Here is a 27,661-nt window from a genome sequence, read left to right as displayed (position 1 = left end):
CATTTTAACAAATTATTCCATAAAACCTGTCTTAAAATCTTGCAAGAGTCTTTTCTATACACTCCAGTTATCTGTTCTGACCATAAATTTTCAGTCAGATAAAGACTGGGTGATTCAATCAGCTTCATTTCCTTAGAAACAGATTTGGAATTTCCTTTGTTGGATTTTAGGGTTCATTGCCTTGCTGAAAAAAAAATCCCCCTTGTTTCATTCTTACATTCTTAAGAAAATTCCTCCATCTTTCCTTTAATCAGTCTGAAGGCTGTCGAAAGTCTCCCTAACACCTCAGTGTTCCTGCTTGTACTCATCACTGACATGTTTTGATTGTTACATTCAATGCAGTACCTCCTCCAAACATGTTATAAGCAGTGAAAAGTTGCATTTTGTTCTTATATTCTTTGTGTTTTATTGGCTTGTCGAAATGTGCCACAACATTTTTTTTTTTCATCAAACTAATGTTTTTTTTTTCCTTCACCAGTGGAGTCAATGTGTTGTGAACTTGGATAAATCCCTTTTTTATTTACTCAAAACCAACTGCTTTTCAAAGGAATCCCTACTTGAGCAGTCTTTGGCTTACAAACATCTCATCTATTTATTATTTTGACTCATGTGTCATAACTTTTGCAAGTACTAAATTAATGCTGGTTTGTAATTCGATGTTTTTTTTTGCTGCTGACAGTGAAACATTCAGACGTTTGTAGCAGTAAGGTTCTAGAAAAACTTGAGAGAACTCTTTCCTATCATGAGAAATGTCTGTTTCTGTTCTTCCTCTTGACTGTTTTGTTTAGATTTTTTAAAAATGTGTAGATTGTTTAATTTGTTGTGGACAGTGAAGTTCTTGGTGATATACATTAGCTGCAAGATAAATGCTGTAAAATAAATATATTTGTGACGCATATTATTTATCAGGTATTTTATAGATTATTCATTTGTTTCTATTTAAGTGAAATTTTTTTTTTTTTCGTGTTTGGATTTCTGTCGGAGAGATGAGCAACTGGCATAAAAAGCCTATTTCTTGAACATTTTCCTCAGCACTGTCTGCATCTGGAGGCTTGTAGTTGTTGAGTTTGACATATCCCTGCAGGCTGGTGGATGGGAAGGAAAATGCAAACAGCTTTCAGCCACTCCTGCCTCTGACTATGCCAGATGCATAATGCTATTTGTGATTTACAGTGCTCTGTGTTTTGGTTTGAACCCCTGTCCCAAGCCGGGGGACTGTATTGATCAAACACAGACATGCTGACATTGTCGACTTGTCATTACATGCGTTTTATGCCACTTTAATGACCTACAATAATCCACTGACGGAATTTTAAACAGCAATTGACGAATAGCCTGTGAAACTGCACTGTAGTTAGACCTCCACCTAGTGGTGATTTTGACTCACAGCTCAGATAAAAGATAATGAAAGTATTTTTTTGTTTGTTTTTGTTTTTTTTATTCCAAGTTGTGTGTAAGCCTTTCATGTGTCTTAGGAGGTAAAGAAGAAATTTGATAAGGAGACGGAAAAATACTACTCCACACTTGAGAGACATCTCAACCTATCATCTAAAAAGAAAGAGGCCTATCTACAGGAGGTAAAACCAAAGCAAATTTTCTCTTTCTGTGCATGTATTTGAAATAATTCCTCTTTTTTACGGTCAGCTCAATGTCCTTTGAAAATCAAAGTTACAGGGTTGTGTGTATATATATGCATGATTGTTTTGATGTTTAATTCTCTCTGTGCATGCCGATTTTGTGGAGTAATGAAGCATTCTCTATGTACTGGCTGAATCATTTCCGTCTCATGGCTCAAACCTGCTTTGTTTGCTCATTCTCAGGCTGACACGCAGATTGATAAGGAGAGACAGCTCTTTTATGACACATCCCTTGAGTATGTTTTCAAAATTCAGGAAGTGCAAGAAAAGAAAAAATTTGAGTTTGTTGAGCCGGTAAGTGAAGTATTTTACTTTTTTTTTTTTTTTTTTTGTAGTTTTGTTGCTGTCATTTTAGTTGAAGTAGAAAACAGCCTTTTTAAAATTATTGTTCTCTGTGTAATGGAGGCATCTCTACTGTCTTCCTTATCTCGTTTTTTTTTCCTGTATTTTTCCTGTACACTCAACGAGGCACAAGCAGGTAAAATTAAATCAAATTTCAGCTGTTAAATAAGACAAGTCCTCATCAAACTCACTTCACTTCAGATGTGCGGCGTGAACTTTAAAAGATTAAATTCTCTGCATGTAATTCCCTGAAAAAGTGAGTGAGGAGCAAACTTTTTTTACAAAAAGCTTCTTTTCCATTTATTTACATCCTCTGGCATCAGCCCACTTCCCATGCCAGAAATGCAAATCTGCAGGTAGTTGGTGAGGGAGGGGGGGAAATGTCAGGGCTCAACCTCAGTTGTGATGAATCCAGGCACAGATAAGGCGCTTCATCCTTGTTCATTTGATATACCAAACCTCAGCCTAGAAATCAAATCAGCGGTTGTGTCTGAGGATTTGACTGAGTGCAGCTCCATGTTTGTGGGATCCTCTGTGCTCAAGATGAGATCAGTTGTTTTTTTTCACTCCTGCTACACTACTGGAGTATTTCTTTTTTGCTACAGTGGTCAAGGAGAGTTGTGTGTTATACAGAAACCAAGATCAATATCTGTCTGCCATAAAAAGCAAAAACTTTCAGAAACATTTTTCTTTTCTACTGTCATCTTACGTGGAGTGTTAGCAACATTAGGATGTTCAAATTGATCGAGTTTACTGATGGAGTGAATGGATAAGATATTTCTTAGCATATTCTTTTAATAACTGCCACTGTTTTAAGGTCACAATGTTATTAAAAAAACAAACATTGAGCAATACTTGCAGTTAAGGGAAACTTCTCTTAATTACTTTAAATTATAATGTTATTTATACATAACTTTATGTATTATAATCATTTAGTAGCAGCAGTCCAGTTTTTGTCCAGTGATTCAATGTTGTCAGATTTATATTTAACTGTTCCCTGACACATAATGAAGCTCTATGTTTCCTTTTTTCCAGCTCTTGGCCTTTCTTCAGGGTTTGTTTACATTTTACCATGAAGGATATGAGTTGGCTCATGAATTTGAACCATACAAACAGCAGCTCCAGTTCAACCTACAGAACGTAAGTCTCTGCACCTCAAAGGGTTATACACAAAGGCAACCAGCCACATAATCAGATTCTGCAGCTTATCTTACCCAGATATAACAAGCAGAGCGCTTTTTCTTTTCCCACTGTGTGATGGCATGGAGGACAGATATTTTCAGGGCAGCGTTGCAGGCATTTACAGCGGACCATTTAATACTGCTGTGTCAAAAAACACTTAGGAGTTGAAAATAAAACTGCAGCCCCTGCCACCGTTCCGTCTTCCATCACTGCGACCTCGATGCTTTCAGCCCCAGGGTCCAAGTTTTATTTCTGACCCAAAATGTCAGAGGCATTGCTCTGAGAATTTTCACTCTATAACCCTCTCTCTATGTCTTCAGATGTGGAGAGCACTAATAGGAACTGGCAAAGGTGAGGCTGTCGCAGTATTCTGCTCTGAGATGTGAAGCAGCCTGGCCTTCACCTTCTTAACTCCAGAAAAAAGAAGAGAAAGGAAAACAGAGTCTTTTTTCTAGGTTTAAACCAACTCAAGCATATTTTTGAATATATTAATAAAATATATTTCAACATGGTGTTAATTATACTTCCCATGGGTGTCTTCATGCAGCTGCACAATTTGGAACCATTTGTCACGCTGCTTTAATTTAGGCACAGTGAGGGAATTCTTCATGCCAATAAAGTGCCTTGCAACGATCTACAAACCCCTTGATCTTTTTTTCTTTTTACTTTTGTCACATTACAGCCACTTCCTTAAATTATTATTTTTTCTTGTGAAAGACATGCACACTGTATTACATCAGTGTAAAGTGGATGGAAAATAGGAAATGGTTTTTGGAATAATTTACAAATAAATATCAGAAAATATTCGCTGTGCCCTTGTTGTCATACAGCAGAGAGGTCAGGGATGAAGTCGTGGAGATGTTTAAATCAGGATTCGGTTTTAAAGCAATTTCACAAGCTTTGAAAATCTCAAAGATTTGTCATCATAAAGTGGAATAAAGGAAGGAACGACAATAACATACTAAGGTTTTCCTCTTTAACTGAGAGGCCGGGCAAAGAGAGAATCAATCGTAGAAGATGCTTGCCGTAACTCTGGAGGAGCTGCAGAGATCCACAGCACAGAATGGACAATCTGAGTGTCAAAAATCGGATGTTACACATTTCCCTGAACACACCATCCCTACAATGAAGCGTGATGACGTCATTCTGTTGGAAAGAGAAAAACAGTCCCTCCAGAATGTTACAATGTCCTTTTGTGATTGTTGCAGCCTAAAGTTCCAGATTTTGCAGCACATTTTTAAAAACGTTGTGGTCGAAGTTGCACATTTTTTAAATTATCATCTTTGCCATAATATGGTTTTACAAAGTTGAAATTGCTGAACAGAACTTTCCCAACAAAAAACGTATTTTAACATAATAATGTTAAAAGAGCCAATAATATTTTCAAGTACATTCTTGAAATAGCATCCCTAATACAAATACAATTATGTGCTGAAGAGTTGTCAAAGTGCAAAAGAAGAATGAAATATTTCCATACTGGTCACGCAAGTTAACATGAACTGAATGCACAGAATAAGCACATGGTTTATTAAGAACAAGGGTCAACATTAGAGTTTAGGATCACACATGCTTTTAAAGATATTGTGAAACAGAAAGTTAACAAGAGGCCTAAGAGGATTGGTCAGAAAAGAGAGAAATACAGAAAACTTTAAGGTGATTGGTCATATTTGCAGAAAAGTTGTGATGACTGGTGAAAATTGCAAATCTATGCAAAATTTGTGAAACAGTGAACTTGGCACAGTCAAAGTCCAAGACATTCACCAAACCACTTGCAGATGCATTTTCTGCTTAAGTTGGTTCTTCAGTTAAATGTACTGGCAATTTTATCTTTTTATTTAAAAATATGAAAACAATCCATAAGTTTTATTACATTTTACAATCATGCAACAATATGTGTTTGTTTATCCATCAAAATGCCAATAATGGAGTGTTTGTGATTGCAAATGCTGTGTGTCACAACTTTGCATAATCTTGTATTTTTTTCACGTAGACAAGAAACAACTTTGTGAGCACCAAGCAGGAAGTGGAGAAGCTGATGAACAGGATACGATCCGCAGATCAGGACTACAAACCCCCCGGCCAGTGGACGATGGAAGGCTTCCTGTATGTCCAGGAGAAGCGTGAGTCCTCCCATCAGTCCACTCAGACTCTCTCATTCCTGCTTCAGATAGAAGTGCGTCGTTTTAAATCCATCACCATAAACATGTCTCCAGCTTTCCCAGGCTGCCGCAGAAGTGATCGTTTCACACGGAGCTCTATAATTCATCCTGTTTACGGATTCACTTTGATGCACTCTCAAAAGTGGATGTGTGTTGGGGGTGTTACCGCAAATAATAGATTTTTATCAGCAGCAATAAACAAATTTGGATTCATCACAACTTGATTGAATTTTTTTTGTCAGAAGTCCTTTCAAGAAGCCTGTGTTTGAGAGCAAGACAGTTTTCTTATTTGTTTCTCCTCTCTGTCCCAGGTCCTCTGGGATGCGCGTGGACCCGTCACTACTGCACGTATGACAAAGGAAGCAAGACCTTCACCATGAGCAACACAGAAAACAAGTCAGCTGGGAAACAGGTAGTTCAGCTTGGTTCAGTTTGCTTTCCTTGGGTAGTAGATGAACCCGATAAAAGCTGAGAAAAAGGGAAAAAAAACAGAGCAAGTGGAATCTGTGTGGGTGAAACAAAGAGCATGCTTGTTACTCCGCCAAGGGAGGCAAAAAGGAAGCTGTCAAAGTTACTCAATTAACTTAGAAAACAAAAGACTGACTGAAGGAGGGCCTGAAAAAATTTAGACAGAAACCAAAACCTTTTAAGAAAAAGAAAAGGAAACTCGAGAAGCAAAAATAATCATAAAAAAAAATAGCCTTTACTTTTTGTGTGTGTGTGTGTGTGTGTATGTGTGTGTTAAGTATGTACTAAAAATGTCTTTTCACATTTCAGGCAAAATATCTGAGTAAATATTTTACTACTTCTATTATTTTAGTAATTTTGAAAGCAGCTTTTTTCACATATATTTGACTTTTGTCCTAGATATTCATCTGAAAAACAAATCTATCTAAAAAAGCAAAAATGTGAAAAAAATAATCTGATTGTTTATGTCGAAACAAATCCTTTGTTAAAGTTTCTGTGATTTATTTTCAGCATTAGTAGTAGTCTATCAGCATTCCACATCATCCTTTGTCAGTATTGTCCCACTTTCCCTTGCAGAAATTCAGCAAATGTATTAGAGTTTGAGAAGTCCCCTCATCCACAGGTTGTCCCAACGATTTTCTCAGATTTAATTTTAGACTTTTCTTACAATGTTTGGAGACAATTTACTATGACTGAGAAACATAAAAGTAAAATCCATCTTTGCCTCCAGCTTTCTATCACCTGATGGTATTAATTCGACACTGATTAATTTATAAAAAGGGTTTTATGTTTTGATCAAAAGTTGAATTTTATATGCAAAAAATAGAGCTGCCTCTACCGTGTATCACTGACGGCATGGGGTGTTTTCATGATTCAGTGTTGCTTTTGTGCAAAACCTACCATTGGAAATTCTTGATCCAAATCTTAATCTTACTTTCATCAGACAATAACACATACTTAGCTTTTAGGAGGTCTTAGCCAAGACTTATAGTTTTCTTTGGAAGAAATAACTTCTCTTTTCCGGTCCTACTCTTTCGTCCAGGCATGAGAAGAATGCAGGAGATTGTTGTCACACGTAGAGCATAAATAGTTGTCGGAAATTCCTTCTCTAAATCTGTTTGAAACTTCTATTTTAAAAAAGGGTATTGTCTGACTGATTGCCCTTATGTCGCCTCTTTCTTCCCTTCTTTTAAAGGATTAAGGTATCCTAAGTTAAGTTGCCACAGGTTTAGGCTGCCAGCTAAACTGACAACTTTTTCTAATTTTCTTCCACTACTCTCCAATTTGCACCATAGTAGTTTCATGTCATGTCGTTAAAAGGGCTTTACCATATTTAAAATAATGATAAAACTGCATATTAAACTGCCTTTATTATGTTTTCTCTCTGCATTCCTTGGAGAATGTAGGCCCTACATTTAAGAAAAAGTTCAAGTTTTTTTGGGTGAGGTTCTGTGAAAACGTTATAAGCAGTTAGTATCTAACCTGTTGTAGATAACTTTGGTTTACTTTAAGCTTTTGGTCTTGGCCTCTGTCAGACTAGTTGTCACCTGCAGCCTCTGGAATCCGCTAATCAGTATTTACACAGAATGGAGACAAGATGAAAGTTACCTTCCACAGGTAAGATATTAACTTTTTACAACAATTCAGCTGGACCCAGCTTTAAAAATCCGGAGTTGTCCATGCCAACAAGATTTTCAAATCCATCATGCTCTGTATCGGACTGAAGTTGAAAGCACAGAAGGAAGAAAACAGGATCTAAAGCTTTCAGACTTCCTGTCATCTGCCAGAGTTGGCACTCAACTTTTTCTGCTCTAAAACAAGTAAAATTGCAAAAGTACATATTGATGGTAAATATAATGAACACTCCACACCAAAGTCTAGTTCTCTGTTATAGGTTTACTGAATTACAGTGTAGCCCCAAATTTGCAGTTAGTGTTAGAACAAAAATCTATGAATACTTGAGAATCCCTCTAAAAAGTATATATTTTAATAGTTCACACACCAAATGTGCATTCATATGCAGTGTTTTAACTTGATGGTTTGCAAAGGCCAGACAATATTGTGTCAAGAAGCTTTGTGCCTTCAGCTTCCCAAATTGCATTTTCTTTTGAATATTTTAGATATTTTCTGTGAAGAAAGCCACACATAGTTCAAATTCCCAAACTAATTTGGACTGACACAACCCAGAAAGTCTATGAATAGGTGAACCCATGAAAACTGAACTGGAAATAGGCAGATAGAAATATATATTTTTCTCTTAAGAACAGTACAATCTCTGTTCAGCTCTTACTTCACTTACTAAACATCTCACTGATGCTGAAAAATTTTAACTTTAAGTTGCCTTCTCTGTTATAACTTCCACACAGAAGAGTGTAGTTCGTAACATGACAAAGCATTTAGGTACAGCACATTCACTAATAGAGGAAACAAATCCATTATTGAATTTCCAACCGGTCAGGGAAACATCTATCTGGTTTGTGGTCATCAGTCAATTTGCTGTTGCATCTCTATTGTTTCCCATTTGTGGTGACGAAAGGTCAATGAGTTTTGTTGTGTCGTTTTCTTTTCTCTTTGTGTGGATCTGTTTGTATCATTCCTGTTAGAATGGCTTCGTCTTGAATCAGCCAGAGACTTTCAAGCTCAGGTCCTGCATTCGGAGGAAAACAGACTCCATCGACAAGCGCTTCTGCTTTGATATCGAAGTGGTGGAGAGGTCCGTGAGACATATCCATGAATTTTTGTTGTTGCATAGTCTTGGGGCATAAACAAACTGTGATATTTAATGCTGTGTGCATCACCAAGTCTGTATGGTATTTGTTTTTAATATGTCTGGTATTTCAGTATGCCTAACATACTGAAATACCAGAGGATTTATTTAAGACACACCGGCAAAGCACTTTTTTTTTTTTTCCAGTTACACTTGAATTCCTAAGATCCTGAAGCTGCATGTGGAATGTTCTGTTCTCATTATGTGTTGTCTTGAATCTAATGTATGTTACATTTTAAATGTTCTGAGTCGATTAACATCTTCAGAGCGTTAATTTTAACCATGTCAGAGATCTTCAGCACTGTTATCGTCCTGCATGTTTCCCATGTCCTCCTCATCCCCATCCCCGCCCTCTCCGGCTCCTGTTTGCTTGTTTGTCTGCGACATCAGTAGTTGTAGTGTTTTTGAACCAGTTCCATCTTTTGTCTGTGTTCGTGTCACTGTAGAAATGACATCTGTCGAGGAACTCTTTTCAGACCTCTTCAGTTTTTCTGTAAAGTCCGGTATGTGAACTGATCGGAGAATATGCATGAGCTGCATGTGTGCATGTTCATTTATAACTAATTACCGGTGTTGATCACTTGCCATTTAAAACATTAGAAATAATTATAAACTACATGCTGGATAAAAATATAAATACCTTTTGTTCTTACTGTCTGACTAAACTTTACTTGTTTTAGGTCAAGTACATTTACTGTAACTACTTTTGTTTGCGAAATGCCAAAATTGTGAGAGCGAGATCATTCAAATTCTTCCTTCATTTTCATAAAATTTGTTTCCAAGTTATAACTTCCTTTTCACTGATAACTTGAGATGCTGCTTCAGTATTTCTGCCTAATATACTTTCCTGATGACATCTTTTTGGTGAAGTACGACCTCCTGAAGCAAAACACTCCCTCAACATGATGCTATGTTCGTACTTCACAGTTGGGATGTTCTCAAGTTGCAGATTGCCCTCCCCCTTTTTAATCCAAATGTTTAATCTAAAGCAATCCCAGCTGACCACAGGAAATGTCTTCAAAAATCAAAGTGTTTGATTTACAAATTTGACGAGTGCCATCATCAAGACAATCCATTTTACTCCAAAAGGTGTTCATATCAGAGAAATGGAAATCGTCTCCTTCCTGGATAAAACGATAGTACATTCCTATAATAGTTGAGATTGTGTAGATCCACAGTTAGGGTTCCTGATATTTAAAAATACTTAAAATTCATCTACTGGCGTGTCTCCATTTAATTTGTATATTATGGTTTAACCTATGAAAATCTTGCAAAGCCATGATATCATCTTGGCTTCCCCAAAGGCATTTTAATATTTTTGAATTTGAAGTGTATAATCAAAGATGCTCTATGAAATCTTTTCTCTCATTATCCTGGCATTTAGCAATTACAAATTATTTCGTAATCCTAACTAATATGAAATAGAATCATTTCTTGTGGAGGAAGGTTTGTGTTTCCATACATATATTTACCTACAGTAATAATACACCTTATGTACCGTATTATTATATTTCTAATTATCACTGTTTCTCTTTTACCACTTAAACGTAATTGAAACAAATGGAAACGTTAATCGCTGATTTAAAAAAAAAGATATATATATTTATGTTGCCCCTCTGGGAAGATTTGCTATTGATTCGTATTTATTAGGCTAATTGCTAATCCAATTTCTCATTAAAACCTACTGTAGAGGAGAATAAGCCTTACTGAGAAGCTTCTCTGCTTAATAACACACCCCTAAATGACTAAGATGTCTGTTATGAAGGCTTGAAATGAACTAATCATGGAGATCCACACTTCAGATAATAGAATTTGCCCATCTTTTCTCTGTGTGTAAATGTGCAGCAGCTGCTTGCCCAGCGCTGCTCACCCTTGGTGAGTGTTGCTGAGCAGTTTATTTGCAGGACAACTCATTTATCTTACACTTCGATGCACCAAGGTGCCGGCCCCAGGCATAAGGACAATGCAGGCCAAGTTCCAGTCAGATTTTAGCTCATCCATTTATTCTCGTTATATCCTGAACACTCTGTCACACCTATGGCCCGGCCATAATCAAGCCAGCCGTCTCATTCTGGAAGGGTTTATTTGTCCAAATTACTGGGGATTGATAGGGATTTTCACAGCAGGAAAATACTTTCCCAGATGTTCAGATAGGAACAAAAATATATTATCTTCATGAAATCTTGTGCAAAGGATCACAACCACATTTATTTTGTAACATAAACTTTTTCAGAAGCTCTGCCAGCTTAATTCCAACATACAAATCTCACAGCTTGTTTTTTATTGAGAAAATGTTTCTATAAAGTCACAAATATGATTATTTTCTTTCTTGCACTAATGCAAATCCAGATCTGTCTGCTTAGTAATAACCTCCTCACTGTAGTAAAGTAGATTTGTCTCCATGCTAGTACTAACTGTCACTACCGGGTGGGTTTTTTTCCAGCGTCATTTGATTATGCCACTGCTACAGTTCAAATTAAGAGCAAATAATGCTTGCATGAGTTTTAGATTGGCAGCAGCACAGATTTTAATTGTATAGACAGAGACAAATTTATTGGCACCCCTGTTAAGATGTGTAAACAGCCTTTAAACAAACTCGCCTTTTGTTGCCGCAACATAATGCCTCACTTTTATTTGAGTGCATTTAATTTTTGGAAGAAAAAACATTCAGACCATGTAATGTACTTCACAGGAGGCAGGTGTTTGTTTTTCACTATTTGCTACCTGCTGAATAGTAGTTTCGACAGGCTACAGAGGAAGTTCTTGGTAAATATTAATCAATGTCGAAATGTTTATCTTTGTGACACTAGGAGAAAAAGAGATTAATTTTATTTCACTGTAACATATACGATATTGAATGTGTGGCGACATAATGAGCCCAAGATGCCCCTTTTTTTTCACAGCTCAGTTGTTTGATACTATTTAACTAAAGCCCTGTTGTGATGGGAAAGTTCAGTTTAAAAAGGATTCGTGTTCATTGTAGTCATTTTCTCTTTTACTTTGGCATTATGTTCACCTGTCTAAATTGCCAGAAATAGTTTTAAAAACGTATTTCTTACTGACTAGATGTAGGCAAGTATAGGTTTACTGGATATTTTTATGTATCTTTCCCAGGGGTGCCAACAGCTTGTTGCACACGCATGTTAGGTGCAAAATGTGCATCACTCTAACATAAAGACATGCAGCTTTTAGCTGGGATTGGATTGTGAAGCACAGAGCCAAGTGAGGACACAGTTTGAAGTCAAGCGTTCGCACACGAGCTATTTTAGTAACAGTAGTCCTTTTATAGATGAATCAGCCAGTGTAAACACGGTCCGTCCAAGGGCCCCACAGCAATGAGATCATACTGAGACCAGCTTTTCTCCTAAAACCTTCCAGGCATGGCGTAATGACACTGCAGGCGCTGTCAGAGTCCAACAGAAGACTGTGGCTGGAGGCCATGGATGGCAAGGAGCCGGTGAGGAGCTCTGTCTGTAAAATATTTATTCTGTTCACGCATTTTTTTAAAAATTTTTTTGGCTTTAGTGTTTAATTGTTTTGTCTGACCAGGCAGTTGTGTTTCCGACTGATTTGTCTGCAGTGCCCTCTTCTGGTGGCTTGAAATGCAAAAATATTTCACAGAGTGCTTATAAGCTTTGGGGCACTGGAACATATCTGGGTCATTTTTTTTTTTTTACATGTAAAAGCAGTGAAGTAATGACTTTTTTCCAAACTCTCTGCAGATTTATAACCTGCCAGCCATACTAAGCAAAAAAGAGGAAAGTAAGTGTGTTTTTTTTCTGTCTTTCCAAAACCTTTTCATCATTAAACTACATATATTCGTGCTTGATAATAAGTTAATAGAGTCACCACACATAAATAAACAAGTAGGTTTCTTTCTTACTTATAGCTATATCTGCTCATTAACACAGTTATTCGGTTTTCGCCCACTCGGCTGACACAGCAGAGCCTTCCAGCACAGAAGCTGTATCTTATTAATCGTGTTAGTTTGAGCCAAGGCATAAGGGAAGGCTGATTATTCCTATGTGATATGTAGTTAACCCAGCCGGTAATTGACATGTCAAACCCCCTTTTTGTGTTATGTTCCAGCGTATCTTAACGAGGCAGGTTTTAACTTCGTGAGGAAATGCGTCGACCTCGTCGAGACGAGAGGTGAGGCATTTAAATCCCTTCAGCTTTCATGTGTCGAATGACTGGAACGCTACCTGGTCCTGATTAATTGACTTTGTTCATTGATATTCATTCTAATATAGTGAAATTGCTAATTACAATTAGCAATTTTTCACATTTTGTAATGTTACAACCACAAAGAGTGTTTTGTTGCACCTTTAACACTAAATAGTACATTGTCTTCATGTTATTCATTGATTTATAAATGTTCCCAACTAAATATTTAAGAATTGTCAAGAAAATCCGAGATCATTCCACTTCCTGAGAAGAGCATTAATCATAAAGACAGCCAGAATGTCTATCGTAACTCTGGACAAGCTGCAGAGATCCACAGCTGGTGTTGAGGGAATTCTCCTAACAGTGTAACTGTTAGTTGTGCAATCCACTTATTTTTTTAATTGAAGACTGGCAAGAAGGAAAATATTGCTTAACGAAACAATGGCTCATTTCCAGTTTGCCCCCAAAGACTTGGAGGTCACATCAAAGAAGGCTTCCTCTACATAGCTTATGCAATAAAGTTCCTTTGGGGACACAGAACAAATGTAACTTTTTGGCCAAATCTGGAGAAGAACTCTGACTTTACATCACCCCTGAACACATCTTCCCTACAGTTCCACATAGTGGCGGAAACATCAAGCTGTGAGGATTATTTTCTTCAACAGAGAGAGGGCAAATGGCGGGGAAAATACAACGCAGCACTGTTAGAGGCTGCAAAAGTCTTGAGATAGAAGCAGAGGGTCATACATACAACAGAATGGTTTAGATCCAAGAATATTCAGTGAGAGAATGAACCATGTCCAGAAAAATTGTGAATAAGCCATGAAGTTTGAAAGGTGATTTTCATAGACCCTCTCATCTGCATCCAGTCTGAGTGTGCCTCAGCTGGTCTGTGAATAAGAATGAAAAAAATGTACAAATACACTCACAAGATGTGGTTTTACGGAACATTTAATCAGTGGAGGTCATTGCAAATATGCACCACACTTTTCAGATTTTTGTATTTTGGAAAATAATTTCTTATTTTACATGCAGGTCACATACATTTAATGATGGTTTATCACATTAAATCCCAATTAAACAGATTTGACGTTTAACCAAAGAAATACTTTCACAAACTGTAACTGAACTTATGTGTTTATTTAAAGGAATTAATCGTTTTGTTTTTCCATTTCTTTCTAGGCATCCATACATTGGGGCTGTATAGAATTGGAGGGGTAAACTCCAAAGTACAGAGGCTGATGAGCACAGTCTTTTGTAAGTAGTTTCATTTTCTAGTGAAAATTGTAAATTAGTCACTGTGAGTTTAGTGCCTTTCCAAACATGATGTAGTCTTTCAGAGTGAGGGAAGAGCTCCTCTTTGTGGTCAGAGTGTGTAACTGCCATCTGGGCTCATTTTGTAGCGCCTTACCTCATTAAATTACCCAAGGTAATTCTGTTTACACACATTTTATGGACTTGAACAGAAAATGTCACCAAAATCCCTCTACAGCTCGAGCTCCATCTCTGTAGGTTTGCACATGTGTGCTTTAGGTTTTCCTCTAGCATCTCTTTATCCAAGGAGACAGTTACTATTTTTAATACCCTCTTAAACATCAGACTCAAACATCAGACTCTGTTGGTTTCATGCTGGCAGATCGGAAAACAATCACTGTGTGGGAGCTATATAAAAAAAACCAAAATGATAATAAAACTAAAACTCATTTTCATCAGCTTCCAAAGCACCTGTGAATATGGAGCTGGATCCTGAAATGTGGGACAACAAAACCATCACCAGTGGTCTGAAGAATTACCTCAGGTCAGCTCGCCTCACCAGCTGCATGTCCTTAACTGTCAAGAGTAATCACTGCCTCCATTATGACCCTGAAAGCACCCTGCTCTTAGCCATGCATTCAGAGTTATTGTTGACACACACAGGAAGGTGCTGCATTCAGAGGTCCGGTCTCACAAAATAACTGTAAATTATAACTGGACTTTGTTTTCCTCCCCCATCAGGTGTCTCTCTGAGCCTCTCATGACTTTCAAGCTGCACAAAGATTTCATCATGGCTGTCAGTAAGTTCCGAAAAGGTTGGCTTATGTACACCGCTGAAGGTTTCTACACCCTTAAGATCATTTCTTATTTTATTACGGTAGCATACTCGTCCACAGACGGATTTTAGGAAAATCCAGCTTAGTGGTTCTTAGTATTCATGTTTAAAGATCTGATGTCTGCTGCAGAAAAAATGAATGAGAAACAAAACCTTTTTTATCTAATTTGTTTACAATTGACAAGCACTTTCGGCAGTTTTTTTGTTAATAGTAAAGTAAAATTTTATCAACTCAATAATAATTTGACCCCTTTACAAATAAAGGCCCTTCTTTAGAATTTATTGTATTTCACAGCTTTTTTCATCCCATGCTGTAGGCATTCTTCAGTCACTTGCATGTTGTTTATAGAAATAAAACTGTTTATGGAGGAATTCAAGTTTGTAGCATTTATGCCTATAAATATTCCATTTAAACTGATATTAATACTGCATATGTCATAAAAGACGGAGCAGAAAAAGTTCCCCTCCCAGGCACTATTTAATGTTCTGGTTTGGCAAGAATCAAACGAGGAAACACTCAAACATTTAAACCTCCCCCTGTTTTTAGCTCAGAGTCAGTTCCATGCTGTGATTTTGATCTTCCTGCAAATCGGAATTATCAAAAGAAGAAATTTAAAGTATAGAAGAATGCTTAACTTGGCCAATGAGATTAAATACAAGAAAAGTAAATAATAGCCAAAAATAAATAAGGGACATACTGGATAACTGTCAGACCTTTGTCTGATGTTATTGTATGCTGATTCCACACATTTTTGCTCTTTCTCAGAGTCTGATGATCAAAACTACAGAGTGTGTGCTGTTCATGCGTTGGTGCATAAGCTACCTGAGAGGAACAGGGAAATGCTGGAGTTACTGATAAAACACCTTGTCATGTAGGTGTTTCTGTAATGAAGCAATTGCACAAAAATGTGACCTTTTGAGGGAAGAAATGAAGATATAAAACTAATTAAACTCTCTTCACGTCGGCATGCAGAGTTTCTGCACAAAACAAGTCCAACTTGATGACGGTCTCCAACCTGGGTGTTATCTTCGGGCCGACGCTGATGCGGTCGCAGGAGGAGACGGTGGCTGCTATGATGAACATAAAGTTTCAGAACATCGTGGTGGAAATATTGATCGAGAACTTCAACAAGGTGAGAGATTTCTAAATTGTTTTTTGACTTGAAACAGAATCCACCTAGTTAATAATTTGAAAGCAATAGTTAAGAAAAAAAAGTATATGTTTGACTAAGACTTTTTTATTTACTATAAACCTTATATAGCACCCTTCCCAATCATTAAGACTCCCTGGTAAATAACAGTTGCGATGGAGACATGGTGACTCAATGCTACAGCTTGGTGGCATCTTGGAGTCATTATGTCTTTACTCAGATATCTCCTGATTTATAGTATGAAGATCAGCTTACTTGACTGGCATGTACTTTTGTCTTTTGCATTTTGAACTGACTAAAAGTATTGAACCTTACTGTTACATTTATACATCATGGAAACAGGAAGTTTTCGCTAATTAAGACCAACACACATGTGAAAGCATGTTCCATTATCTTTCTTGTATTGAACAGTGACTAAGAAAAATAGGCCTCAGTGCCATGTTATATTCATACCAAACTCATCTTTACTGTACTGAACTTTGGCGTTATGATGTATTTCCATTTCTGAAGAGGACAAATGTAGCTAAACCCAAGGAAATTGGGAATTATGGATTACGAAATAAAACTGCAGCATACTCTCACACAAACCGGAGTATATTTTGAGATATTGTTTCAGTTGTGTTTAGTTTACAGAAGTGCTTCTATCAGGAATCACGGAACAGGTCAAATTGACCTGTTTTAAAGTTTGTTTGTTTGTTTTTTAAATAGTTGAATTGTTTTTGCATCTACATTTTACATAGCTAATGTTAGGGTCAATTTTATATCTCCTTAGTCAAGTTGAAGGATGAAAAAGATGAAAAATGTCCAATTTCTTGCAGCTATGAACCATATTTCCCCGCCCACACACACACACGCACACACACGAACACCACCACATGCACACAAGCCCACTTTCTCTCTATTCTGTTTACTTCACTAGGAAACTACGAGAAAGCAGGTGTTCATACAACTTTTGATGGGAATCTTTTCTGTTCCCATGGCAAACTCCACCCACACTGAGTGACACTCAGCGGAAGTGGGGGAAAACATAAATACTCTCTGCATGACTCATTTGTCTTGATTGTAATCAATGGGTCAATTTGACCCTGAACAGTCGGTGTGTCTCAAGTTCAATTATAAAGATCACCCCATGGAAAAAAAAAAATCTAAATGGGTCAAATTGTGTCGATATTTTTTAAGAGTCAGTGCTCTGTTCTGGATCTTCAGATCTTTCACCAGCCTCCGGATCCCAACGTGCCTCTGCCGCAGCCGCAGAGCCGGACCGGCTCCCGCAGGAGCAGAGCCATCTGTCTGTCCAAGGGGCCCCGCAAGCCGCGCAGTCTTTACACCCCAACACTGTGCCTGGCAGACGCAGAAAGTGAGTATCAACTAGGTGATTACTTATCACCACAGGTACTCACACAGCTTGTCAGGCCAAAACCTGTCAGTGGGTTTTAATTTCCCTCAAACATATGCACAGTAATTATGTATAATTACTTAAGAAATTAATTATGTGGATCTAAAGTATTCCTTATGTTAAAATTGATCTGGCCGATCTTAAATCAAAAGTGGAGTATTAAATTGCAGTATTGCAGCAGGTTTTTTATGAGGGCCCTGTTTGCCTGCTTTCTGGTCCCTGCATAGGTGACACCTTGAGCAGCAGTCCAAGCAGCACCCCTATGGGCAGCATGGAGTCTCTGTCATCCCACTCCTCAGAGCAAAACACCTCCTCCAAAACCGCTTCCTCTGGAGCAGGAAGATGCCTCGGCAGGTCGGACCTCCGCCGGACCCCGTCGCAGCTCTCGAACGGCCCCGGGAGCGCGCTGTGCGTCAGCAGCCCCGAGTCCAGCTCCAGGGAGGAGGGAGGTCGAACAGATGGGGAGTCAGAGGACACTTTCAGCCTGTCCTCAGTCAGCACAACACCTCGACTGTCTCCCGCACCCAAAAAAGCCCCCCACTGCCGCTCTGACCTCAAGCCGGCGCTGCTGAGTCGCTCCGTTTCTCCCTCACTGAAATCACTGCCAGGATCTGACGGTAGGATAATTATCGGATGCCAGGGTTAGTGTGACAGAGCGGATCAAAAAGATGTTTACATCCACCTTACAGAGCTTTTGTCTTATCGTTTGACATTCATTTTCTGAAAAAGCTAGAATAAATAGTTTATTCTTACGGGATATTTTAATACTTCTGATAAACTCAGAAATGTAAAAGGGTTGTTTTTTTAGACAAACTTTGTTTTTAAACTGTGCATTGTAGTGTAAATGAGGTCTGTCTGGAGGAATGGCCAAAGTTATGCAATATAAAGGCAAAAAAACCCCCAAAGAACTAACTATTCTGATTTGAATAAAAAAATAATCTCTTTTTTCACAAATATATAAACATCTGGTTTAACTACACCTCTTGACATAAACTTAGCAAATTAAATTGCAGAATTGATTTCCTGAGTTATTGCTCTTGGCAGCTTTATCGTCACATTTTGTGTCTTTGAGTCAATTATAATCTCTTATTGTGTGTCTCTGACTCTCAAGGCCAGCAAAGCTGTTCTGGTTCTGTCCAAAGTTTATCCACACTGGAGACCAAAGAGAGCTTAAAGCCTGGTGATCACCCCAACCTTCCACCGAAGCAAGTGATCCGCCGCAGGATAGACGCGTCGGTGAACAATGGCTACCAGAGGCCAGGCTCAGTGTAATGAGATTTTATATATATATAGGTTCTGTCAAAAATAGCTTTACCCATGACATTTTATCTGTCTTTTATCTATTCCTGTGCGCTTAAATGATAAACTAGCTGGAACAGTTTAGTGCTTTGATTTATTGAATTGTTTTGGTTGTGTATCTAGTTTCTTGGTGATCTTCTGAGTCGGCAAGTGATTTAAAACCTTTATCTGAGTTTCAAGAGATATTCAAGAGACAAAATGATTCTTCAATTATCCAACAGAACATAAACAGTACTACCCTTATTTCTTAAATCAATATTATTACGCTGGATGCATGTATTGTTTTGTAAAAGTCTTCATAACCCTCGAACTTTTTCACATCTTATTTTTATGCAGAAGGGAGTAAATGATGAAGGGTTTTCAAACGTTTTAGCAAAAAAAAAAAAATTCACGCCAGATGAGTAAGTGTTAAAATCTTAAAAGTGCTGCTTTTACTCTGTTACCCCTAAATAACAATCTAATACAATTAACAGTCCCTCTTTTTGATTTACTCTAGCTGTTCTGTGAAGGTCTCAGTTTTGTTAGAGCATTAGTGAAGAAACAACAAAATGAAGAACAAGGAACACAGCAGATAAGTTGGAGATAAGTGGTGAAGAAGTTTAGATAAGGATTTATTTACAAAACAATATTCCAAGCTTTGAACATTTGCTAGAGGTCTGCTCAATCTGTTATTATGGCACCTCTGAAAACTAGGGCTTGAAGATATGAGCTTAATGTTTTATCATAATAGTTTGTGGTTTTCATTATCACTTCTGTACACAGAAGCCCCACAAGCACAAATACTGCTCTGAAATATCATCTGTTATCAAATAGGCTACTCCCCCACAGTTATATTAAGTAGTGGAGCTGTACAGTTAAACAGCATGCTATAATAATAGTTAATAGCTAATAATAGTTTTATAGTTTTCCAAGAACCTGTGCAGATGATAACCTGAACAGAAAAAGTAACAATTTTAAGCATACTGTCAGCTTTGAGGATTGGGAAACATCATCAATAATTCATAATTATTATGCTAAAACACACATTTTATCATGATAATACATCTATAAACAGGATTGATCAGAGAAGCAATGAAGAGGCTCATAGGAATTTGATAGGAGGTGCACAAATCCATTATTCAGATAGGAGAATCTTTTCAAACAGTAACAGGTGAGAGACATAAGTGAGAGAGGGTAACTCAACTGAGTTCAGTGGGTTTGATCATAGGGAAGTAGAAACTGAACTGAGACGAAATAGGAACTGAAGCCAAAAGGATAAACGGCCCTAAAATTAAAAGAGGAAAATTAACACAAACACACAAGAAGTGTAGCAAACATGAGGAAATGTGTAACACCTACCAGACAGTAAAATGAACAGCAAATTTAAATAGCAGTAATGAAACTAATGAGAATGGAAAAATAAAACCAAAACACTAGAGGAAAATGGGAGGAGTAATGTAAAAAGGAAAAAAAAAATCAAAATGTTTGAATGAACTATGAAACTAGACAAAACTCAACATGACTGAATCTGACTGGAAAGGAGTGAACGGAACTGAACAGAATGTGCTAACACTTGCCTAAATAAAACAGGAAGGGTATAATCTAACACACTAACAGGAATAATCTAGAGAAACTATTCAGAAAGGGGGACACATGAGTAAACTATGAAAACAGACATACCAGGAAGAGCTAATATCACTAAAACTATTTTATCCCACAACAAAACTCACAAATCAAGAGCCTAAAGAAGGAAGCCAGGAAGAGGCTGTAAAGGACGTGAGACTGGGATGAACTTTTTGGCAGGTCAACGATCATAAACATACATTACAGTGGAATGGCTTACATTAAAACAAACTGCAGACCTGAATCCAACTGATACCCTGTGGCAAGAAAATTGACATTCATTCAGATTTTAATTAAGGTTAGTAATTTTGCCCCCCACTCGATGCATCCCACACTATTCAGATTTATATATATATATATATATATGAAAATTCCCTTCTCACCCACCGCGGGTGGGTGAGATATATATATATATATATATATAATATATATATATATATATATATATATATATTATATAATATATATATATATAATATATATATATATATATATATATATATATTATATATATATATGAGTTCATATGAGAAAAATATACATACAGTATGTAAACAGTCAAAGAAATTGCACTTTTTTTGGCTCGCTATGAGAAGCCACACTACTGAAAGAGAGCACTGGAAAATAAAAAAAGAGTAGTTTACTGTCACAGATTGTCTGACCAAAGTACGCTCAGCTAAAAAAGGAGGAAAAATATGTAACTACAAAAAAAGAGAGAGTAAAAATAATATACAACCATGTCAGTTCTAAGGATATACTGGTCAGCTGCTTATACTGTTAAAAATGTCTCAGCAAAATGAAGGATTTGACTGCTAGCTTTTATGTGTTACGCTAAATTTACACTCTACTGCCGGCGAAAGGAAAATAGATCTACGTACTGTACATTCACATAAAACTGAAGGCTATATATATATATATATATATATATATATATATATATATATATATATATATATATATATATATATATATATATATATATATGAAAATTCCCTTCTCACCCACCGCGGGTGGTTCTTATCCTCTGAGCTCGGGTCCTCTACCAGAGGCCTGGGAGCTTGAGGGTTCTGCGCAGTATCTTGGCTGTGCCAAGGACTGCACATTTCTGGACTGAGATGTCTGATGTTGTTCCTGGGATCTGTTGTAGCCACTGCTCCAGTTTGGGGGTTACTGCCCCGAGGGCCCCGATGACCACAGGCACCACTGTAGTCTTCACCTTCCAGGCCCTCTCCAGTTCTTCCCTGAGGCCCTGGTATTTCTCCAGTTTCTCGTGCTCCTTTTTCCTAATGTTGCAATCACTTGGTATTGCTACATCTACCACAACGGCTTTCCTCTGGTGTTTATCCACTACGACAATGTCTGGTTGGTTCGCCATTACCATTTTGTCTGTCTGGATCTGGAAGTCCCACAGGATCTTAGCTCTGGCGTTCTCCACCACCTTTGGGGGCGTTTCCCACTTTGATCTCGGGGTTTCCAGTCCATATTCTGCACAGATGTTTCTGTACACTATGCCTGCCACTTGGTTATGTCGCTCCATGTACGCTTTCCCTGCCAGTATCTTGCACCCTGCTGTGATGTGCTGGACTGTCTCAGGGGCCTCCTTGCACAACCTACACCTTGGGTCTTGTCTGGTGTGGTAGATCTGGGCCTCTATTGCTCTGGTGTTTAGGGCCTGTTCCTGGGCGGCCAGGATGAGGGCCTCTGTGCTGTCCTTGAGTCCAGCTTTTTCCAGCCATTGATAGGATTTACTGATATCAGCCACTTGGGTTATTTGCTGGTGGTACATCCCATGTAGGGGCTTGTCCTCCCATGATGGTATCTCTGGCACCTCAACCTCCGTTCCCTGTTGTCTGAGACATTCACTGAGCACATTGTCTGTTGAGGCTTTGTCCCTGATGTATTTATGGATCTTAGTTGTTTCGTCCTGGACAGTGGTTCTCACACTCACTAGTCCTCTGCCTCCGTCCTTGCGGCTCGTGTACAGTCTCAGGGTGCTGGATTTGGGATGGAACCCTCCATGCATGGTTAGTAGCTTTCTAGTCTTAATATCTGTGGCTTTTATCTCCTCCTTTGGCCAGCTAATTATTCCAGCAGGGTATCTGATTACTGGCAGGGCATAGCTGTTTATCGCACGGATTTTGTTCTTGCCATTGAGCTGGCTTCTCAGGACTTGCCTTATTCGTTGGAGGTATTTAGCTGTGGCTCCTTTCCTTGTGGCCTCATCGAGGTTGCCATTTGCTTGTGGTATACCTAGGTACTTGTAACTGTCCTCTATGTCTGCTATTGTTCCTTGTGGGAGTGAGACTCCTTCTGTGCGGATCACCTTCCCCCTCTTTGTGATCAGCCGACCACACTTCTCTAGTCCGAATGACATCCCAATGTCAGTGCTGTAGATCCTGGTGGTGTGGATCAGTGAGTCGATGTCTCGCTCACTCTTGGCATACAGCTTGATGTCATCCATGTAGAGGAGGTGACTGATGTTGGCCCCATTTTTGAGTCGGTATCCGTAGCCAGTCTTGTTGATAATTTGGCTGAGGGGGTTCAGGCCTATGCAGAACAGTAGCGGGGACAGAGCATCTCCTTGGTATATGCCACATTTGATGGACACTTGTGCAAGTGGTTTGCAGTTGTCTTCAAGGGTGGTTTTCCACAGCCTCATCGAGTTTTATATATATATATATATAATATATATATATATATATATATATATATATATATATATATATATATATATATATATATATATATATATAAAATCTTTAAATCGTATGACTGGAGCACAATAGCTTAGCAGCAATTCTTTCCGCTCTCTTTCCTTCCTCCCTCTCCCCCTCTGAGTTGTCTGCCTCCTCCCTCCTCGGTTTACGAGCATTGAGAGGTTTCTAAAATCAAATGAGTGCATGTTTGGAGATTTATGTCTTCTGTGCTCTGGTGGGAGGGCTGCCTTTAATTGCATTCTGCCTGCTCTAGGGTTGATGTGACCCAGCAGCAGTCTGTGCTCGTTCTCCTGGGACAAACAGATTGTTTGACTTGTCGTGTCTGAGGAGCCAGTCACACGGTCTCGAAAGTAGTCTTCCCCTGTCCAGCACCCACCCAGCCTGCCCCTTAAGCTCTGCAGATGACCTTGACTCCTACGATTGGCGTGCTCTTGGCTCATGTGCGTCTGTGTTGCATGTTTCACCTCGATTCTTCGCCATGACGAAGCTCAGTCTGCCTAGAGGAAGGAAGCCTCCCCTTATATGTAGTTCTTGCCTTTTGAATTGCTCTAAACTATGCGAAATGCTGCCAAAACCAACTGAACAGATGTGATTTGGTCAAAAACAAAAATTGTCAATCTATCTTTTACAGTTGTATCTTATTTCTATTCCTTTTTAGGGTTGCTGCCAGAGCGCTGCTTTTTGAAAATCCCTCCTCTTCACAATCTTCCCTTATAGGAAGGTAAAACATAACACAATCTACAACATGTAGACCTTATTATTAACTCTGATACTTGTTCAGATTCACTGCAATATTATCTGTTTTTTTTCTCGACTGTATAGAGATGCCAAGGCCATGTATTCCTGTGAGGCAGAGCACAGCAATGAGCTCAGCTTTCCTCAGGGGGCGCACTTCTCAAATGGTATGAAAACAGAAACTTCTTTATGTCAAAAAGTGACACTCACACACAGATACATTTCAAGCATTTATTTCTGCTTATATTGATGGCTGTATGTCAACTTTATTTAACAGCAGTTTTAAAACAACAAAACTGACCAAAGTGCTGAACAGACATCACATAAAAACCATCAACATATTTGGTTGATGTAAGCCAACACATAAAAGATATTATAAAAATAAAAGTAGAAAACTTCACCAAACAAAAAATATATATATAATTTTTAATACAGAAATGTTTAAAAATCAGCAATTTTGGAGAAAATTGCTGACGATGCTGATCACTAGTAAGCTACAAAAGGACATTCCTAAAGTTGCTGGGAATTCACAGATTAGCATTTGCAAGCACAGCCAATTAAAGTTAAGTGGGACAAAAACACGATTGTAAAAAGTACACAGGCAATAGGCAGATTCAGAAAGCATGGACCGTTCCTTTGCATTCCTTTTGTTAAGCCACTCCTACACCAAATATGACTGTAGGAGTTGATAAGGAGAAAGACGATTGGACTACACTGTAAAACTCCAAAATGTTACAAAGTATTTATTATGTCTAGTTTCTGATGCAAATATCTTAGTTGAAACAAGACAAAACTAACTAATTAGTAACTTTTCAGCAAGATATAGGAGATGTAAGTCATTATTTTAAGTGTACTAGAATATTTCTGCTAGAAACGTGACGAAAATACTTTGTAACATTGTATTATTTTGCAATGTATTGTTTGATGGTATAAAGTCCACCATAAAAAGTTTTGCATCTCATCCAAAAATAAAGCTCCCTGTCCATGAGAAGAGTGCACTGCAAAAACACAAAATAGCCATTTTTGTCTAGTTCTAAGTGCAAATATCTTTGTGCATTTTAAATACGACATAACTAACTTGCAACTTTTTAATTCAATGCTTCTTGAGTATTGGTTAAAAAGGCATTTTTTTTCACTTATAACATGGGAAATTTCTTGTTGTAATTGCAAAAATCTGCCACAATATTAAGAAATAACTTACTTAAAGCAAGTTATATATTGCTGCAAAGTTTCTTCTGAGATAGGTTCAAATGTTTGAGGATATTCAAACACTTGAATTAAATTAAATTATTAGGAACTAGACAAAAAAAATAACTTGGTAAGATTTTATGGGTTTATTTGCTGTGTTTTATGTTTCATAATATGACATACTTGAGATCCAGTCTGAGATTTCCACAGTTGAAGATCATTTGGCAAGACATGCTGTAAGCTGCAATCGTCTAAATAAATCAAAACTTTTGGTTGCCAGTATGCCAGTACATATCCCAGTGTACTGGCATACTGAGACGTGCCTGTATATTAGGTAGAAGTTCAAAGAGGTTTGTTTCATATAACAACAACCCCACAACCCACTGTGTATGCTGAAAAACTTAACAGCCATGTTATTTGTATTATTGCTTCATGTTTTTCCCAATAAAGAGATGGCTTGACCCATAAGTAGAGCAGTCAGGTCACTGTAACCTGGTGATTGGTTCTGGTGCCTGTTCCCTGTTAACACAGCCAGCGGAGTCTGCAGCCAAAGGCAAAAAGCGTCAACAAATGCTCCCCATCACTTACAAGCAAGCTTAATGCTTTTAATTGCTCTCCACAGTAATTACCTTCCTGGTGCTGATGATTTGATGCTTTGAGTTTAAATTGTAAACTACAGCCCAACAGCTGACTGAAAATAGCAGACTGACCCCAAATTTTCACAGTGCTTTTCACTACATTTTGTTGTAAAACTACTACAACCAAAATACAATAACCTGTTCTTTTTCTGAAACTTAAAAGTGTTTTTCTCTCTCTATGTCTCTCTCTCTCTCTTTTTCTCTCCTTTAGTATACCCCTCCGTCGAACCAGGCTGGCTCCAAGCAACATACGAGGGCAAAACAGGTTTAATCCCAAAGAATTATGTTGTTTACCTGTAAAAGAAGCTAACGCTGCCATATTTTTATTATAGCAATGGAAAAAGAACTCTGTGCTCACTGTTAAGTTCCCAATATCCAGCTCCCTGACAGAGAATTATATACACTCATCATTTGGCATAAATCTCTTATTAATTTTGGATTTGGAGTGACATATTTGAATCATTTTTTTGGGGGGGTTTCCAGAGTGAAATGGTAATGCAATATAGGGAGAATTAAGTCGTGTTTGGACAGGTTAAGAAAAAATACATTTTACCTCTGCCTTCAAACTTATAAATCAAAGCTTAGAGTGCCAAAGCACTAGTATCTCCATAATTGCTACCTGTAAAATTCAAGGCAACAGTAAAATACCTTTTTACTTAGATTGTCCCAGATTCCTCAATATTCATCAAAAGTTTGTTGTATCTTTCTGGTAAAAATGTACTTAAATTCACCTCTAATATTTAATTTGAACTATTTTATTGTTCTAATGATAATGTTTTAGATGTGTATTTGTTCATGACTTTAACACCTGATGTTATTCTTTAAGTTTACTTTGATTAAAAACTAAAAATTATTAAGACATTCATGCAGATGTGGCTAATCTTTTAACTATTGTTTGCATTTTTAGCAATTATTATTGTCAAGGCTTTCGCAATGACCAATTCCACACCTCCCTTTATGAAACTTTGAGAATGCAGGATGCAATTAAGCTGAATTGCTCCACAGAGCAAGTCAGATGTAAATATAATACAAAATGACAGCACTGATCTCTAGTATTAGCCTACAGAACCACAGAACAATCAATTTCCCTTTTAGTTATTTTGTTCTCAAAAATGTATCCAATATGAACCCATTTCACCACACTTCATGTCGCAAACATTTTGATGGATCAAGCTGTGATTTCAAATAAAACAATCTATTCTGTTAGAATATAGTAGAGAAAGCAATAACGGTTTTGCACCTTAATATCTCTGGACTATTGTTTACCCACTGAAACTGTTCCTGGCTGTTGCCTCGTCAGTTAAATGCTACTGTACAACACCTGCTCCTGTTTTCATTTTTCTTTAAAATTATATTAAATATTTACGTCTTGTAACTGTTTGTTACAGAATATTGGCACATCAAATATACGTTGTATGTAAAAGTTACTTCATTAAATGTATATTGTGTGGTCAGTGTACACTGGTGTACCAGTAATGACAACTACGCAAGTATGACATTGTTATATGTGAAAGAAGACATTTAATATTTACTCTTGTCAACATCCTCACACTAAAAATCTAAAATTGTCCACAGAGTTAAATTTAGTGATACAGTTTCAGAAAAAAAGAAACACAATCATTTTTGCTCCTTGCGTATTACAAACTTAAAAAAAACAAACAAAAAGAAAAGAACGCCAAAGTTAAACTTTCTCTGGTTTCCCAAAATGTATTTGGGGGAATATTTGACATTTAGCTCCTGCCAGGATCAGGCTGTTCTTTTCCATTTACACTTCGAAGAATGCGAGGTGGCCTTGAACACTTGATGCTGGACTACTACTCCCTTACAGTAAATGAATTTGCCAGGGCATGTCACAGAAATGATAGTCATTTCCTGAATATGTCAAAATTGGCACGCTTTTTCACACAGTTATTAGGATTTATTGCAAACATTTAATTTATCCTAAAGAAATAGGTCAGAAAATACAGAGTGAATGATCAAATCATCTGTCTAGATACATGTGGTTTATATTTCACTGAGGGATAAACAAGTAGAGTATTGCAAGTATCACAAGTTTCTTCTGCTTTTTGCCTTTTTGTCACTCGTAAAAGTTGGATGTCAGATAAAGATAATGGTAAATAAAAA

At 37.6% G+C, this 27,661-nt stretch overlaps 1 protein-coding gene across 2 annotated transcripts in view; it reads left to right on the top strand.

The window, feature by feature from the left end:
* The window catches only part of LOC129358834 (rho GTPase-activating protein 42), an 89,854-nt gene extending 62,193 nt beyond the window's left edge, over nucleotides 1-27,661 (top strand). The window contains exons 5-25 of one of the 2 annotated variants that reach the window (XM_055028026.1): nucleotides 1,476-1,577; nucleotides 1,821-1,931; nucleotides 3,015-3,119; nucleotides 5,152-5,281; nucleotides 5,632-5,732; nucleotides 8,392-8,501; nucleotides 9,002-9,058; nucleotides 11,934-12,012; nucleotides 12,278-12,317; nucleotides 12,645-12,707; nucleotides 13,905-13,979; nucleotides 14,436-14,520; nucleotides 14,718-14,776; nucleotides 15,578-15,683; nucleotides 15,785-15,944; nucleotides 17,169-17,319; nucleotides 17,586-17,975; nucleotides 18,470-18,626; nucleotides 23,635-23,697; nucleotides 23,799-23,878; nucleotides 25,749-27,661. In XM_055028026.1, coding sequence (XP_054884001.1) covers nucleotides 1,476-1,577; nucleotides 1,821-1,931; nucleotides 3,015-3,119; nucleotides 5,152-5,281; nucleotides 5,632-5,732; nucleotides 8,392-8,501; nucleotides 9,002-9,058; nucleotides 11,934-12,012; nucleotides 12,278-12,317; nucleotides 12,645-12,707; nucleotides 13,905-13,979; nucleotides 14,436-14,520; nucleotides 14,718-14,776; nucleotides 15,578-15,683; nucleotides 15,785-15,944; nucleotides 17,169-17,319; nucleotides 17,586-17,975; nucleotides 18,470-18,626; nucleotides 23,635-23,697; nucleotides 23,799-23,878; nucleotides 25,749-25,837 — 2,313 coding nt within the window. In that variant the 3' untranslated portion in view covers nucleotides 25,838-27,661. The remainder of the gene's footprint in view (nucleotides 1-1,475; nucleotides 1,578-1,820; nucleotides 1,932-3,014; nucleotides 3,120-5,151; nucleotides 5,282-5,631; nucleotides 5,733-8,391; nucleotides 8,502-9,001; nucleotides 9,059-11,933; nucleotides 12,013-12,277; nucleotides 12,318-12,644; nucleotides 12,708-13,904; nucleotides 13,980-14,435; nucleotides 14,521-14,717; nucleotides 14,777-15,577; nucleotides 15,684-15,784; nucleotides 15,945-17,168; nucleotides 17,320-17,585; nucleotides 17,976-18,469; nucleotides 18,627-23,634; nucleotides 23,698-23,798; nucleotides 23,879-25,748) is intronic. The other variant, XM_055028027.1, reaches the window with a different exon arrangement.

Source organism: Poeciliopsis prolifica, unplaced genomic scaffold (assembly GCF_027474105.1).
Source record: "Poeciliopsis prolifica strain line A6 unplaced genomic scaffold, Auburn_PproV2 SCAFFOLD004, whole genome shotgun sequence".
Classification (NCBI taxonomy): domain Eukaryota; kingdom Metazoa; phylum Chordata; class Actinopteri; order Cyprinodontiformes; family Poeciliidae; genus Poeciliopsis; species Poeciliopsis prolifica.
The sequence above is the reverse complement of the archived record's forward strand: the minus strand, read 5'-3'. Positions and strand labels throughout refer to the sequence as shown.